At 29.9% G+C, this 17,829-nt stretch overlaps 4 protein-coding genes across 4 annotated transcripts; 3 read left to right on the plus strand and 1 right to left on the minus strand.

Moving 5' to 3' along the window:
- The first annotated feature begins 9,422 nt into the window (after nucleotides 1–9,422).
- On the plus strand, nucleotides 9,423–11,184 carry LOC146535987 (uncharacterized). Its single transcript, XM_085190938.1, has 3 exons — nucleotides 9,423–9,608; nucleotides 9,919–10,179; nucleotides 10,965–11,184. The coding sequence occupies exons 1-3, from the start codon at nucleotides 9,504–9,506 to the stop codon at nucleotides 11,079–11,081; spliced, it is 483 nt and encodes a 160-aa protein (XP_085047064.1). The 5' UTR covers nucleotides 9,423–9,503; the 3' UTR covers nucleotides 11,082–11,184.
- Nucleotides 11,185–11,334: 150 nt separating this feature from the next.
- LOC146535988 (uncharacterized) lies at nucleotides 11,335–13,180 on the plus strand. Its single transcript, XM_085190939.1, has 2 exons — nucleotides 11,335–11,619; nucleotides 12,094–13,180. The coding sequence occupies exons 1-2, from the start codon at nucleotides 11,489–11,491 to the stop codon at nucleotides 12,356–12,358; spliced, it is 396 nt and encodes a 131-aa protein (XP_085047065.1). The 5' UTR covers nucleotides 11,335–11,488; the 3' UTR covers nucleotides 12,359–13,180.
- LOC146535989 (uncharacterized) lies at nucleotides 12,462–13,399 on the minus strand. The gene is made up of 2 exons (XM_085190937.1): nucleotides 13,026–13,399; nucleotides 12,462–12,857 (listed from the first exon to the last, which is right to left on the minus strand). The coding sequence occupies exons 1-2, from the start codon at nucleotides 13,255–13,257 to the stop codon at nucleotides 12,511–12,513; spliced, it is 579 nt and encodes a 192-aa protein (XP_085047063.1). The 5' UTR covers nucleotides 13,258–13,399; the 3' UTR covers nucleotides 12,462–12,510.
- A 519-nt stretch (nucleotides 13,400–13,918) lies between these two features.
- Nucleotides 13,919–16,701, plus strand: LOC146535990 (replication termination factor 2). Its single transcript, XM_085190936.1, has 4 exons — nucleotides 13,919–14,164; nucleotides 14,241–14,420; nucleotides 15,469–15,678; nucleotides 16,108–16,701. The coding sequence occupies exons 1-4, from the start codon at nucleotides 14,096–14,098 to the stop codon at nucleotides 16,639–16,641; spliced, it is 993 nt and encodes a 330-aa protein (XP_085047062.1). The 5' UTR covers nucleotides 13,919–14,095; the 3' UTR covers nucleotides 16,642–16,701.
- The last annotated feature ends 1,128 nt before the right edge of the window (nucleotides 16,702–17,829 follow it).

Below are 17,829 nucleotides of genomic sequence, written 5' to 3' on the forward strand. Positions count from 1 at the left end.
TACCAGATACACTATAATATATAATGCAATATACACTATAAAGTTTAACATTTAATAGCATTCCTGTTATTAGGGACGGACGCCATTAATAAATTTTAATATTTATAAGCATTTAACAAAATAATTCTACTCTATGTTAATATATCTACGAATAGAAACAACCAGACGTTTAGCAATAAAACAAAAATGCTTGCGAGTTTTAGTTTTAAAGTCCACATATCTTCTTTACGAGTACTGAAGTATTCTTCGTGAAGTGGTGAGATGGACGAGTGTGTTTTATGACGTGAGAATCCGTCTGCTGAGCCAATTGTCTATGGCACGTAAACTTTATATAAGATAGACACTAAAAATAAGGGATGAGCTAGCAGACACTTTTATTAAAAACTTGTCGTCGCGCGTCACCCGCAATTTTGTTTATGTGAATTTTAAAATGTAAAATTCCGTTTTTCCCGTTCCTATAGGAATTTCAAGAAATTGACTCATACAGCTTCGGTATATTCCACAGCCTTCATCAGTTCAGTTCAGTTGTTTAATAAATATAAAATATTACAATCACATATTAAGAAACAAAATAAAAGAAGTTTGAACTTTAATAATAAAACATTGTTTATTCTCTTTTAAATTATAGACCCGTTGACTATGTTTTCCAAATATTTCTTATAATAGACATCAACGAGCGCACTGCGCGTGCGCATGTTTCATTATAAAATAAAACAAATTGTTCAAAAGGAATAATAAACACAAAAATAGGCTGAGTTTTTAAATAAACTGTAATTGTAATTATATTCAATATTCTATATATCTAAGTGGCTTAGAAATTATAATGTCTAATTGGATAGTTATTTATGCTAGACGTGTATAGAAAATTTATCAAATAATATTGCAAATAGACTTACCTATTTAAAGCACACAGTTATTTAAAGCAGCCCACATTTCGCTCAATTTTCAAGACTTAGGACTAAGACTTAACAGGATAAAAACTTTATGCATAGTGGCGGGACTCAACACCGTGCTTTACCGTGCTTTGCTCTGGCTGTTGTCTCTGTCCTTTGTCTTACCTTTTTTCTTCTTAAAATAATCCTAAGGTTATTTTAAACACAACATAGGTAATGCCGTTTTATGCATCACAATACATTCTATTTCATATAACTGCGGTCCTACTCAGCTTGTTAGTACAACACTTATGAATGTTTGTCTGTTATATTCGAGAGCGGGCTCTAAGTGCTTGGAATTGAAGCTGCACCATCATTCTTGGTTAATGAAGCTATTTTTGTTGTCTGACAAGTTTCTATGGTTTCCTTGTAGCATTCACTTTTAAAACAAATATTATCCAATAGAGCAAAATAAAAATTAACTATTCAGCACCCTATGATTGTTTTCAAAGTAGAAACAAATATTAACATATTTGTATGTAGGTTATGCTGAAATGCCTTTTATATTATGAATTAATATAGTTTTTAAGTCATATCAATCATGCCATACTAATTTCTTTAATTAATTAAAACATTTTTATAATATACCTACTATTTTTTATTCTAATTAACTTTCGTATTTGTATGCGAAATTTTTTTGTTATTTTATTTTTGAGACCCAATTGACTGACGTTAAGGTTCAGCCCAGCTTTTCTGTTTTAAGTGGTAAGAGTCGTTCGAAGAAGTAAATTAAAAGGCTAGAATTCATATTTTCATAGTATATAACTTCATATATAATTTTGATATAAAAAAATATAATAACGTGATTTACCTTGTTCCCCTTGATTATTAAAATTAGTAGCGCAATTTTTTCATAAATTATTATTATTAATATATTATATTGTTTAAATGAATAATAAATAACTTAATTTACTAAAAGTATTTTGAGTTGTCGCCTAATTACATTTTACATGACAACATTTGTTGTTCGATTTCCTCTCAAATATTTGAATAGGTCTGTAGATGTTTGTCTTTATGTACTTGCTGCCAGACCACCAACCGACGCGGGTCACCCGAAACTTTAGAACTCCATTTATTCGGATTCCAAGTAGGCGTATAATAAGTATAGATATGTATATATTCATATTTAGATAGCACAGTAGGCACTTTGTCTATTAATTGACATTTCTATCTAGAAACTAATGTCAATTAATTCTGGACGGATAGCGGATCTCTGATAGCGGACGTCAACGCCGTGTTTTGTGTTACAGAAACGACAAATTTAAAACTTTCTTCCTAATGAATAAATCCTAGGGGCATCTCAAGGACAATGCGATATGAACATTAAATTACTTATTTTGCAATTTAAAAGTTTATTAAAAATATTCTAATTTCAATTTGACGAGCCTACATGTACACCAAATAAAACTGTGCATTTCAAAGCAAGTTGATATCAGGTTTCTCTGTAGAGAAACAATAATTCTAAAAGTTTTAATTTCGCTCGAGTTTCGGCATGTTAAAGGCATATTTTCACTGTTACATTTTTCTTAGGATCACGCAATAATACTTACCAAATACAAATATTTACTTTCATTTCAAAATAACTATATGATAATGAATGAAAATGACTAATTTAGATAACATATCCTAACTTAATATAACTATAGGAAAATAAACAATAAAATAAATAATTAAAATACAAAAAAAAACTAAAACAATATATAATAGCGACCAGTTAGCACCAGAAGTTGTGCTAAAATTTTTTTTTTGTTTTCAGTCTCCACCTTAACAAAACAATAAAGAAACATATATACATTATAACAAATAGTAAGATAAATGTAACCGATTTCAATACAACGCAACGTTTGGTTCGAGATGAAAGCTGTAATCTCGCCCGTTGCTAGCAAGCCTGAATTAACCGATACTTAATTACACAGTGATATTGAAATGGTGTATCTATAGGGCGTTCATTACTTCCTTAGTTTCATGAGTAACTATTTAAGTCTTAGCATGTTTAATTAAATTCCATTATTATGAGGCCGTCGCGGCACAGGGGCTCAAGCGTACGACTGCAAACGTAAGGATTGTAGGTTCGATTTCCACTTGGCGAAATGAAATATTTAAAATTTTCGTTTCCTCGCTCTAGTAACGAGACAAAGCGCAGCGTTCATTCCGTCACTCTACTCGCAATGCCTCCAGAAATCGGAAAGTGAGGAGCAAAGTGTGAAATAAAGAAAGAGAAAAATTATGTTTGTACCACCCTAATGAAATGAATTACAGAAATATTATTATAAAATGAAAGTGCTTAAAACGCGCGACCGCAAATATTGTTTAATGAAACCGCAGCTTAAACTGTACCTTATTAAGCGGCCCGCGTTGGATTACAAATTATTACATTAGCCCTTTCCAAGAGTTCATTTTATTGTTCTCATACTTTGTGACACTTGAATCTTAAGTAATAGGGATTGTTGTGTTGAAGGTGGTGTTTTTGGTGCGTGTGTTTATATGTCCGTTTCTTTGCTCCCTTGAAACTGTTAACCGATATAATATACCTATTTCTTTTGATTCCGACTATCGCTTTGAATAACTTTGACTCTTGATCTAATCTAGCTAGTGAATTTAAATGATAAAAATGGAACTGTTTTTATTTTCAAAAAAGATAATTTATAAGATGAACATAAATTTCTAGTTTTTTTCTTATGAAATTGAAAAAAGAGGTTAAAATTTATGACACATTAAAAATAAAAAAGCTCTGGGTGTCAATAAAATCAAACGTGCCTCTAGTACCATACAAAATCAACGGATTTTTTAAGTTTCATCATCCATGAATAGTCTTAGTGGACTTATTTACTCAGTCAGCGTGTTTAATGAGGCAACAAGTTTAGTCTCCGTAGACAGGAAACAGACGAATGGACAAACATGGCGGCCCTAATAATACTTTGATTTGGTATCTCCTTATTTTTTTTATTTCATAGTTTTATGCTTTATCCCGAACATAGAGTAAGCCTAGTGTTACAATATTCCTTTCCGTTTCGTCACGTAGTCTTTTTAGTCACAGACTGAAATGTGAAAATGTGAAAATATTATTCAGTGTTATTTACTTAATCTAAAAACATAAAATAGAATTATGTATACTTGGTTAGTTCTGCCTGTCAAATTGCAGGATATTCTTGAACGTGAAGGTTAACCACGTTTGGTTAATAATTTTAATCATATTTTAGTAACTTTCGTTTGATATATTTATATCATAACACATTAATTATACATATCAAGATTTTTTCTACTCTACTCAAAAACACCTGTCTAAAGGGCCCGAGATGATTTCGATGACTCGTTACTTTTTGAGAAATAAAACTAAAAATACTCATCGAAGTATAATAAATCTTAAATATAAGTAAATAAAGTTAATTTTCGTACGTTTTTAAGGTTATTATTGAGATTTTTAATGTCTTCGTTTTAGATAGAGGGTGAGAAGATGAGTCTACCTGAGGCGATTGTGATTCCGCTTGTAAAACCTCAGGGCCGCCGATCCGCACATTTCTATAGACAACCATTATTAGTATTATCGTTACCATATTGAATTCGTGGCAATAAATTCATAACTAAACATTTGATAGCACCTGCTCTATGACAAAAAGTATCTTTTCTTAAAAGATAGTAAAGTAGTTTAAGTTATAGTCGAATTATGTTTTACTAGTATTTTGTTTGTTGTTGATATTTTTTGTATCTATATGATATACAACGTATGAGACTAGTAACCATTTATATTATATTCTTTATTTTTAGTCTAAAAGACATAGTGGCGAAGAAGCGCTTAATTGTAAACGAATGAAAAATTGAAATGAATTATTTTATATTATTATTAATAGTAAAAATTCAAATCAAATGAAAATAATTAAATACGCTGTTACGTAGTGCCACTTATCGTGCAATATCTGAAATCATTAATAAATTGAGAATGGAGTATCTTAGTACTAGGGTTCTTTCTACCTACTACGCTACAAATGGGATGCACCCTGAAGATGAAAAAAAAATCTTGTCTATTAAAAAGCATTACGTGCTGATGATGGATGATGGATGCCGGTGACGTGCTATGTCCATCCGGATGAAATAAAAAAAATTAGACTTACAACCTTCGCGTGTAAAAATACAAGTAATATAGTAACTTATAATTTATTAAGAGACACAACTAAAATCAGCTAAAAATTATCCTTTAAATATATGTTACTTAAACAAGTTGATAAAAAAACCGTTTGATTGTGATTGATGAAGATTTAATTTTGTATGTCAGATCATCAATAACTGATTTTTTTACATAATATGTATATATAATAAGTATCTTATAAGTTAAAAATAATACATTTATATAGATTTTATGTCTTTTACAAATATGAATTATTTTTATTTCCTCGCTCTGGTAATAAGCCAACGATGTCTCAAAAAAGGTGTGTCTTAACACTTAACTACATCTGTCTATCCTTCTATATGCGGGATACAGCATATAGCTAATATAAGCCTGTATACATGTTCAATATGATATCAAAAGCAATGTCATTTTCGCAGACATGTTATTAATTTTTGTATGTATACTTTTTATTTTATTCCATTCAAAAAAATATAAGCAAATAATATTTTAGTAGATCTCAAAAATTGCAACATAATGATTGTGGGGGAGCGCGGCTTCACCCGCTTCTACCATACGATTACTTATTTTATATAAATTAAGCGTGTTTAGGGAAAATTGATTGATTATATGTAAGTAAATAATCATTACTTACTTCAAAAATATTTTGAAATCATAGACAGATACTTCAATATTATATATATATGTATAGATAACTGAACACAATATTGAAAAATACTTACTAAATTTTCTTAAAAGAAATTACCAAAGAAAAGCTAGAATCGTGATGAATTTACTAAAACCAACAAAGTTATATTATTCGTACAATTGAAAACTTTCGAGACTCGGCAACTTATTTTAAGCTATAGATTTATCACAATTGAAATAAGTTTTAGCTGACACTGAGTTATGTATATTAAGAATATATATTTATTCGTCTCTTCTACTGAAGATGATTAACTAATGTATATTCATCAGATTTTTCTTATAAACGAAATCACTTCGTGCAATTGTTATACGTTTTTGAATGCTATAGCTGCGGGTTCAATTTGGAGTTAGTAGAATACTTATATTTATAACTTAACTTTCTTTAAATTGGTTGGTTATTTTGGTATGCTTATTTTTATCAGCTTCACGCTACAACGGGAATAATCCCGCACACAGCAGGGTAGACAGAGGGAACCTAGTGTAAAGACACTCCGTTACATGTTACGATTTTTTGTGATTAAGTTCTTCTATTTAAAAATTTTTAAAAAAATATTTCGAACCAAGAAGTATATTTAAAATTTGCTAAAAATTTTCAACAACTTTCACCCTCCATCCATAGAATGAATTATATATAATGTATATTTTTTTAGAGTCAAAGCCCTCATATATAAAAACAAAGTCCTTTAACATTAGCATTTAGAGAACGATAAGACTTTAATAAGCTTCCAATTTTTGATTTTTAATTTCAAAATTAAATTTTACCATTTCGTAAGGTTATATATAATAAACATTATGAACAAAATCAAATATCACTTATGTAAAGTAATATTCTAAGAATATATTGTGACTCAAACTTATATCGAACCTTTATATGTCAAGAGATATACCTATGCGTTTGTAAATTGATATTTTATACAAATTTAAATTACATATAGCTTTGGGTTTTCTTCGTTACTCATGTAACGAAAAAAATGCACAAATACAGTAAATTTATCCTTTTTACAAGAAATAAAGAAATTAAATATAATTATGATTGCTTAAGAAGAAATCGTTTCCTGGGAAAAACAGCACTATTTTAGATCACATTACCAACGCCGCGATTTGAACTAAGCCAGAGAAATGAAAATTAGTAAACACTTATATTTAATTTTAAAAATAAAAACTGTGGTAGTTTCTACTACTTTGAACGAAGAGATAATGATGACATGACAATGATATTGATGATGATTATTTAAAAGGAAGAAATTTCTCTATTACATACCTATATAGATGGACGAAACAAATTTGCGTATATAATAAAAATGACGTAACAAAACCTCTTTCTTTACATATAAGATAGCGCTAAGACCAGTTAGTACTGCCTAATAGAATGAAAGATAACCGAAGAAATAATTATTTACTAAACGATTACTTTGTCTTGGTTGTTTGTGGTTGGATTAAGTTTTCCTCGTCTGCGATTGTTTTGTTCTATTTTAGCTCTTATTTTGTGGTTATTTAAAATTAAATTGCCCTGTATATAGATAGTAGTACATGCAATTGACAGTATCGAGTCGTGGAGCGTTGGTATGAAGACCAATGGGTTCGTCCTATGGGTAAACGGTGCGATCGGGCTTGTAATTTCAAATTTATTGATAATTTTCAGTTTAATTATGTTTTTTTAGGTGGTTATACCATAAAAGTATAAAATTTACTGTATTGCATAAAAGTTCATCAAATTATCATTTTTTTTATAGAACCCTTGTAAAGTTACTCAAAAATAAAACCTTTGTAAAATTGCGATATTTAAAAGTATTTCTTATTTTTCTTAAACAATTTAGATACTCTGTCTAATCACAATAATTAATCATTTTAGAATTTAGGAAACCTAGTAAGCATAAATAGTATAAAACCGAATTTAGTAAAGTTATGAATAATTACAATCGATAATAGTAAAATTGTTAATTCTTTCAAAATAGCTAATTTATAAATATGATATATTAATTCTTATAGGACGCATCGAGTTTTAAAACAAGAAATATATAATAAAATTTAAACGAGCAACATTCGAGCCGGATCGTACATCGATCAGACAGAAGAAAGTATGGCTGGATGATAGAGTCGGAGGCTGCGACCGGCTGGACCGGTTATGCTAAACTCATTGTGGTCAGTGCCGCCCCCTCGCCGCGCAACCGCCCCCGGACCCCCGGTGCCCCGGTACCCGCCAACACCCCCCGGCGCCCTGTTTCGGCGACCGAGGGCTCATTGGCAAAAAATCCACCCAAATCAGAAGTTGTTTTTGCTATACGTATCTCTGTTCGTTTTGGATACGATTGAACGCCTTTCGAACTTTGATACTTGAGATACAAACTAAATCTTGTAATTTACATCATTTACTTTAATAATATATGAACAGATGTTATATAAATTAACTAAGGGAAATTTGGTGTTGATATATTATGTGATATTAATACTGAGTGGGTCCATATTACACTCTTATAATTAAATTAAAATTAATTACATAGTATATTTTACATATGTCTCATTTTTTTTATAATATAGATCGATATTTCCAGATAGACACATTTCAATATTGGTAACATAATATTTGTTAAATTAAATTAGACAAAAGCAACGTTAGATCTCGGAATTGAATAGTTTACACAATGAAATAGCGTAAATATTACAAGGATGACTTTATTTTTTTAGTCTACAGATATAAAAAATGCTTAAAAATAAATGAGCCAAACAAAATACTTCTCTAATTTTAGTGTAACTCTTGCCGAAAACAAATTAAACGCCGAATATAACTTTGTAGAGTAACTTTATATATAGCCCTTATAAAGCCAACCCGACCTGAATTGTAGGTTGTTAAGTCTCTTACACGCAGTCATTTCGCTGACCACATTCCACTATGTCTAGCATTGTGAGTCAACCGTGGCACAGTCGGTTTGCCTCTGACCATATATTTTGTGGTTATGAGTTCGATTCTTATTTCTAATAATATTTATAAATAGTTTCACGATTTCAGTTCACGACGGACACTCAGTTTCTCCACTTTTCGCCGAATTATCGAGACATTATTGAGCACCGGAACTTAACGAGTTAATAAACGAGTTTTTTTTTACAAAAGGAAATCCGTTATAAACTAAAATTAAACAAATAAGATAAAATACTAAAGCTAATTAAATTCCCCACTTTCCGCCGAATTTTGGAGGCTTTGCGTTTTGAGTGGCGGAACTCAACGCCGTAATTTGCCTCGACACCAGAACGAAGATATGGAAATATAAATTTAAATAAATATTTCATTTCCTCGAGTGGGGATCGAACCCACAACCGTCGCATTACAGTCACACCTTTGTGCTCCTGGGCCACGACGGTCCATTTATTTTTTGTATCATGTATATATTTCATTATAAAGTTACTTAAATATATACATGATACAAAAGAATACAAAAATTGAATTAGCTTTCATGTAACTACCGCCATCTATTGTGGAGTAGATAAACTGTATGAATATATATTTTTATGTTATTTTACTTATTAAGTATTGAAACTATTAAAATAAAATAGGTTCTGTTAATTTCTTATATATTTTTTGATTTGCTTAAGAAGAAATTAAAAGTAAAAAAAAAACAAGCACATAGATAAAATATAAAATAAATTAATGTTGGCTACATTGATCGTCTAACTAGATGACAGCTTTACTTGTGACTTATTGTCAAAAATGCCTTTTTGACGGGATTTGCCGATATTATTACTCGAACAAATACATTTTTATAAACATGGGTGGTTCGCAAAGCACTAGAAAACTTAGTGTCGACAACGAAAATGCTATACAAGTGTCACAAGAAGCACTAGACCGGATACAGGCTCAGCTTAGTGCTAAAGTAATTTTATTTAAATATTACATTACATAATTTACGTCCATGTCATATTTATAAAACAAATATATATTAAGTATTCCCTAATTATTGTTATTTTTTAATGTATTGATTCTTGTTATGATATTTTACAAAATTTACGTTTACATAGCTTCATCCTACTAATTCACTAGACTTAAGGTTAGTCCTGCTAATGTTATTAGATTTTATTAGGAAGTCCATACTACTTTGCTAAGGCGACCTTTCTTATATAGTAATTAATGCAACGTTACATTGAGACACTTTTTAAGTATAGGTCTATTTCCCATTCTTCCAGCAAAATGAAAAACCAGCCCCACCAAAACCTCAATATGTGCCACCTCCCTATTACGATACAATGAAGCAACAAGAACACGCCGCAGAGGAGGCATATTGGGCGCGTCGCATAGAAAACCTGAAACGAGCTCACGAAAAAATTAATAGTGGAATGCACTTAGAATACCAAAAGACTCTTAAAGAAGCAAATGATTTATTTGCTCTTGTACAAGCCGATAAAGTTGTAAATAAATTACCACCTTGTCAGGATGAAAAAGCTAAGGTACCATTCAATAAAATAATATAAAATAACAAATTTCATGATGCAGGAGCACAAGCATTCGATTGTAAACACTTCGAGTTGTGGGTTCAATTCCCACTTGAGAAAATGAAATATAAAAAAAATATTTCCTCACTCTGATAATGAGGCAATCTCTATATAGGCTAATAATTATCTCTCAAAATTGGTCTTGAACAACATCACCACTTTTTAGTATATATGTATGTCTTGAATTTCGATGGGAAGTGAAGAAATTTTAAAACTTTTCTAACATTTTAAATTTTACTTCATTTCCTGTAGCTAGTTGATTCATACTTATTTTTTTAAATGTTATTCCACACTAAGGAATATAATAAAAATGTGGCATCAAATTCTTGTACATTTCTTACAACTTATTTTTATTGTTAGTATCTCTAGGGAGATTTTTACAAATTTCTGTTGTTGATGATTGTCGAGAGAATGCTGTTTATTAAATATTTGAAATGTTTTTGTGTTATTCTAAAATTAACACTAAGTAAGGAATGCAACATAAGAAATCTAATCAAATTAGCAAAAATCTTAGAGTATTGGAAATTTTTGAGAACTCCCTACAGAGATTCCAAGAAGTTGTAACAAAAAAAATAATAATCATGATTTGGATTGATAAGAATGTATATGTATATTATTTAGCTACATTCCTTGACAGTATCATATATGCTCATGTTTGAGTCTCATTGTAAGCAAGTTTTTATAAATTTTCTAACATCTTTAATTTCCTAATAATAATGAAGAATCTATTATCATTTCAGGTACTTGATTGCTACAGCTCAAACCCTGACAAATCACTTTTGTGTTCAGTTTTAGTGAATGAATTCAATGATTGTGTATGCAGGAGTAGAATTGCAGCAGTTTCAGCATCCTCTTGAAGCGCAATTTCGACAAAAATATAAACTTTAAAAAAATTCCAAAAAAAACAGGTGGCTCTGAAGTAGGTCTATTATTAATGTGTGAATAAATTGTTAACCTAAAGCTTATCTAATTATTTATTTTTCATTATAATATATTAAATACAATTTGTTTTTATTTATATGGTTCATTTTTCATTTGGTTTTGTTTTGTGTTGTTTTTAGGATTTCATATTGATATTGTTTTTCAAATGTATGTGACAAACCATGCAAAGAAATTTATTAAAATCGTTCTGACTGCTTAAATATTTTTTTTATATGTAAATCATATGACACAAAAACTATTGTCTATGTCATATTTCCATAGCAACAATATCAACTTCACATATTTACAAAACCTATAAAATTGTATAAAACCTTGTTTAAAAATGGATACAAAAGAAGACACAGTAGAAAAAGTAGAAAAAAAAAGGAAAGTGCCAGTGTACCCTGGATTTCCTGAGCTAGCTAGATCTGATGTCAGTATATATCCATCATATACAAAATTGTCTTTAGCTTAGTGAGTATCTGGTTTTATAAATAAACATACACAAAGATATATTTGATTTTCAATATAAGTGAATGAGGCTGACTCGGCACAACAATATTTGGATGTAAACATGACGGTTGTGGGTTCAATTCTCATTCAGGTCAATGAATTGACCAGCTCTTATAAGCTTAAATGTGACAAGACAAAGCACAGTATTGATTCAGCCACTCAATACAATGTTATAATATAAATATGTAATAAATTAATAATATACACAATGAATGAATAAAAATTATGAGTATACACAATGGTTTGAGAGGAATTATATTCTCTCTTCCTAGCTCTTGCTGTTTTTAAGTCCCTCTGTTCTCTATTAACAACAACAATAAATATATTTTAAAATATTAAGGACATTGTGGCCAATATCAAAATTGGGCCGAAAGTGAAAGAAATAGTGTGAAAATATATATATAATAATGAAGTGTGACAATATTGTTATTTCAGCCGTGTTGTATGCCGACATCGTTATCATTGGGCTAAAGTAGCGCAACATCATCAATTTTTAACAGAACTCCACAGCTTTGAGAAATTGCAAGCAAATGCTTTAGATGGAGTGAGAGTTCATAGAGAATTCTCACAAGGCATCTTGTCACATAAGATACCACCGAGACGATATATACAAAAATTAACACCAGACCCTTTGAACTCTCATCAAAGGATGAGAGTTGAGGAAATTATAAGTGGAAGAGTAAATTATTCTCAAAAATAAATTGTTTTAGAAGCTTATTTTTAAAAAATTGTATTGAACAGTTATTTTTAAATTTTATAACAAGTACAATGGTTTAATTTAGTTAGTTATCATAAAAAAAATATTTATTGTAAACAAACACAAAGATAAAAACTTCATTTAATAACTTTATCTTAGTCATTAGTTGCATTTAAAGTCATTTTCTTTTTCTTTATTTTTTTACTCTTTTCAACATTACTCTGTAGATAGTGAGCTTCTTTCTTGGCTTGAGATATTTCTGCTCTCAACCTCTGTTTCATGGCTGCTCTTTCATAAGCTAACCTTTCACTTAAATGTACCCATTTAAACCTAGGTATGTATTTAATATTCCATATCATATCATAATATCGAGACTTCTTTCTAGTACCTATTTTTGTATTATTCAGGTTAGCAGCAACTGATTTCGCAATTTTCTTTTTTTCAAACTCCACCCACCCTTCAGTAAATAAATTAGGTACTCGTTTTCTTTTCTCTCCTGGCTCTAAAATAAATTTAATAAATATTAAACATTTATATCAAGCATACTAAATCATATTCGTGTCGTGTGGTAATAGTGTCGGAGTTAACACCAGGTTCCCTGTGCCTACGCTGCTGTGTGCGGGATACAGCGTGAAGCTGATTGTTTTTTTTATAACCTCAAAATACTTACTATTACTTGATTGTAAATATATCCTTCCAACATCACCGAATTGATTAAAAATTTCTCTTATTTTTGCAACGTTCATATAAGGAGGAACAGTTGATAAATAAATGATTCCCCTTTTTCTTGTTTTCTTTTTTATAATACCTTTCCCAGATGTAATACCGTCAATACTATTTTCGCTAGCAGAATCAAAATCGGAACCATTTTCTGGAACTCGTTCCATTTCTATTACGGGCATAATAAACTTTCTGAGTTTAAAATAAAGATTATTTCATATGACATAAGTTTCTCTCATTATTAGGTTAAGAAATAATAAATAATCAAAATATTGCAGCTGTAAATTTGTCACATGGTTTGACAATGACAACTATAACAATGAAACTAATGAAAGGCCAGAAAAATAAATATGTTTTAATGCTTGGTATTAAACGACGTTTTACGCTTAATGTATACTTACTATACACAAATATGTTTTACAAAGCTATTTTACAAATATTTTCATCTAGGTATTTAAAATATATCCAGGGCCTTGCAATATTAAATGTACTTGATTGGAATTGAACACTACATCTTTCTTTTTATGATTTTCGTTAAATAATCTAAAATATTACTTTATTCTTTTATTTATAGAATAAAATTATCATATATTGAAAGATTCTGTATTGAAATAAAGTTAGGGAAAGGCAGAATACGTTTGTTGAATGTTGTTGATTGGACTACGTTAATACGTACTCTACAAAGTTATTACTGTTTTATACTATTAATATACTGATTTAATACACTGTAAAGTTTAATAATAATAATTAGCGACCGCGCGACCGCGCTCGTGTAAGGGATAGATCTAATTTAATTTAAGTACAAGTACGACATTCTTCCATTATCTGTGTCATGTCTTATAAATTATAATTTGTCATATGTCAAAAGGCACTGTTTATAATTATATTGCCTTACCAGTAGAAAAGCCAATTCTTTTATTTATATCCCGTGTAGTAGAATAATAAAGTAAATAATTAAATAGTGCTAATTATTAACAATTTTATTACATAATTGTTTTTGTGACTCTTATTTAATTCACTATGGGTTGTGATGGTGGCACTATACCAAGACGAGATGAACTTGTTAGATTGAAAAAGAAACCTGAACAGGTAGAATACATTTTAATGAAATTAATTTATTTATATAAAATATACATCAAAGTAATTATTTTATTCTATTATATAGAAAGACAAAGATGCTGAACGTTCCTTCAAATGGCGGAATTGTGCTTTATCACAACAAGCCTTACAAGAACCTATTGTGGCGTGTGGCTTAGGACGCCTTTACAGCAAAAGTTCTGTACTTGAATCTTTACTTGATAAGGAGAGGAAACCAGAATCTATCAATCACATCAAAAACTTGAAGGTATTTTAATGTTATCTAGTGTTAATCACAAACTAAGGAATGAAAATATTATGTAATGGCACTAGAACCTGCGCCTCTTGGGCACCATCTAAGAGCCTTAATCAATTAAGCCCAACATTTTTATTGATACTTTACAGTTAAAGTTACCTGTAAGAAATCACTAATAGTGCTAAGGTCACCTTTGCATACTACTCTATGTCTTTTGTTTTACTATTTATTTATGTGTTATTTTATATTGCTATTCCTATCTCTCTTGTTAAATGTTTTATTTCCACTATGTATACAATAAAGAGTTTTATTTATCTATCTTATTGAGTAAGAAGAATGTTGGGCTTAATCAATGTTTTATAACTTATTTTTGCAAGTAAGCTACCTTGTAAAAAAACAATTAAGTATGAGTTGGACTTGCACTCTGAGGCTTCCATACAGATTTTAGAAATGTAGGTCAACTTATAAAATGACAAATGTAGGTTTGAAGGTATATGCAAGGTGTATGAAATGAACTACACATAAAGTTTGTATTCATTTTCTCTATGAAAAATCTGTAAATTTTCACTTTTTGTATTTTTTGCTTTATAGTATTATGTAGAAAATACAGCAATATTGATACATGAATTCTTGTATATTTTGATTGCATTAACTTAGAAGCGAATTTTTTTGTGTTCTAAGGGACCACAGGCCTGAATATTTCATATTAATGATAGCCTGATATCTCTGACAGACAGATAATGTAATAATCCCATAAGAATTCCATTTTACCTTGTGAGGTATGGAACCCTAACAAACATAAGAATTTTGATATTACTTTGTGGCAATGTAGGCTTTATAGAATTACAGTGCTTGGGGAGTTTGCATTTTAATGTTTGAGACCCAAACCCACACCTGGTTTGAGCCTCATTATGTTAACATTATTATACATTTTTACATATTTTTTTGTCTTACATGTACACAACAATTTTATTAAATACATAGAATATATAGCAATTAAAAATAAAAAAATAATATTCAAATTAAGTATCTACATATTTGTTTCATTCTTTAATTTCAGGACATTAAAGATTTAAAATTAGTGAAAAACCCTGCCTATACAAAAACTGAACAGATTGATGGTGCAGTGGGGGACGGCAGTGCACCCTATATTTGCCCCATAAGTGGTTTGGAAATGACGGGCAAATTTCGTTTTATATTCTTATGGAGTTGTGGATGTGTTCTTGCTGAAAGGGCTCTTAAGGAAGTCAAGCAAAATCTTTGTCATATGGTTAGTATTGTTGTTCCTTTAAGTTATAAGAGCATTTGTTGTGTTTGTAAATCGTAATATAATTATAGTAATAAGAGCCAAATCCAGGATACCAATATCTAAACAACAATGGTTGCTTATTTTTTCTACAAGAAAATCTTTTACCCCTGCATGTACAAACATATATCTGCTATAAAATTTGTGTGCTTATCTACAATTCAAACAAACTACAAAATAATATTAATGCTCAACACTATCTACGCCACAACCTATGCAGGCTATATATGGCTTCCAAAAGTTAATCATAATTTACGTTACGCATATAAGAAGTTTATACCTACATATAATATTTAATAAAGAAACACCTTTCTCTGAACAATATTTGACAAATAAGCCTTCTTTTTGTGGGTATTACACAAAAGCAATACAATTTTTTTAATTTTTTTTCAGTGCCTACAACCTTTCACCGACAATGATGTCATAGTACTCAATGGAACTGAAGAAGATATAGAAAAACTCAAAGATAAGATGGCAGTGCGGATTGTAAATAGAAAAACAAAGAAACCAAAAGCAAATAAAACGGATGTCAAAATAGAAACTATAACTTCAACTTCAATTGAAGTGCCATCAACATCTAATGAAGTTCCGACAACTTCAAGTGAAGGCCCATCAACTTCAAGTGAAGTTAAAAAAGAGATTGACTCACAAGAAGGCAGTATTATTAAAAAAGAAATTGATACAATACCTTTATCTTTACCAAAGTTTAATCCCAACAAACAAGCTAGAGGCCATTTCGGGTCTACAAAAAGGGCATTTCCGACAAAATTGGAACAAGACCCTTCATATAAGAAAACTAAGAAAGATTACAGTGTGGCCAAAGATCCTCAGACTAGTGAAGTGTTTAAATCATTGTTTACGTCACATAAAAGTGATAAAGAACAAAAAAGGGCTCATTGGGTTACTTACAATCCATTTTATAACTAAAATGTTGTATGTATATAAATAATTTTTTTCTGTTTTTTGAAATAAAGTCTTTTAATTTGATTTTTCTATTAAACTCATGTATTACATTAAAATGTAAAAAAACAATATTTTATGAATAAATTCACAAGTTTTTGAGCTGCAAGAGAAAAAAAGCTCTTTTTTTTGTATCGCGCTCATAGCAACCCAGAAGCAATCTAGTGTTTAAGACATTTCCGTGCTCCACTTTCCGCCGATGTCTGCATTGGATGTTGAGTAGCAGAACTTACTTCACTATACGGCGCTTTGCTTCGTTACCAGAACAAGGAAACGAAAATAGTAAATATTTCATTTCATTGAGAAGTAAAAATCTAGAACCTATAGCGCACGCCTTTAACATTGCGCCACCACTGGCCTCAAAGCTCAGACTGTAAATCAATTTTGAGAATATTCTAAAATACTAGATTATATTAGAGATGGGCGTTATCGTTTTTTTCCGTTAACGGTTATGAAACCGATATATGGTTTTCGTATCGATATCAAAAACGGTTTTCAGATATCGTTTTTTTTTCGACTTGTCAATAAGCACAATCATAAGTATAAAATTATAATATAATGATGAATATATTTAATTAGTATTACATAAAACATGCTTTATAAACTATAAACATAAGTTAAAAAAACAATATTTAGTAATTAAATTGAAATAATGTTAAAATACAAAATCAAATTTTAAATCCAAATTTCAACCTTATTCATTTATTTAGAAGTTCGATTTCACAACGAAGAACTAGTAACTAACTAAGAAAACCGCCAAAACATGAATCTGCTAGTTAGTTAGCTATCGGATATTCGCTTCATTTCTTTTACACCCGTGAAGAATATATGGATAGAAAGAGAGGTAGCGAATATCAGTTCATCAGATATTCGCCTTATCTCATTTACGCCCGTTCGGAATAAGTTAGTTAGAAAGAGGGGAAGTTAGTTTCGATATAAAATCGTTTGACGTTTCAGAAGTTTTGCGTTATTACGTTTTTGTTCAGATCACAGCTATGTTGAGTTTTAAGTTTCTGTAAAAACGGTTTTCTAAAAACATGTATCGATACGTTATGTTTTCCTTAACATAACGGTTTTAAGTTACGTTTTGATATATCGAACTCATCCCTAGATTATATGCATTTGAATATAAAAGTATGACTTAAAAAATTAGAA

This window comes from Heliconius melpomene, chromosome 10 (assembly GCF_056956725.1).
Source record: "Heliconius melpomene rosina isolate 202511_hmr_F chromosome 10, ASM5695672v1, whole genome shotgun sequence".
NCBI lineage: Eukaryota > Metazoa > Arthropoda > Insecta > Lepidoptera > Nymphalidae > Heliconius > Heliconius melpomene.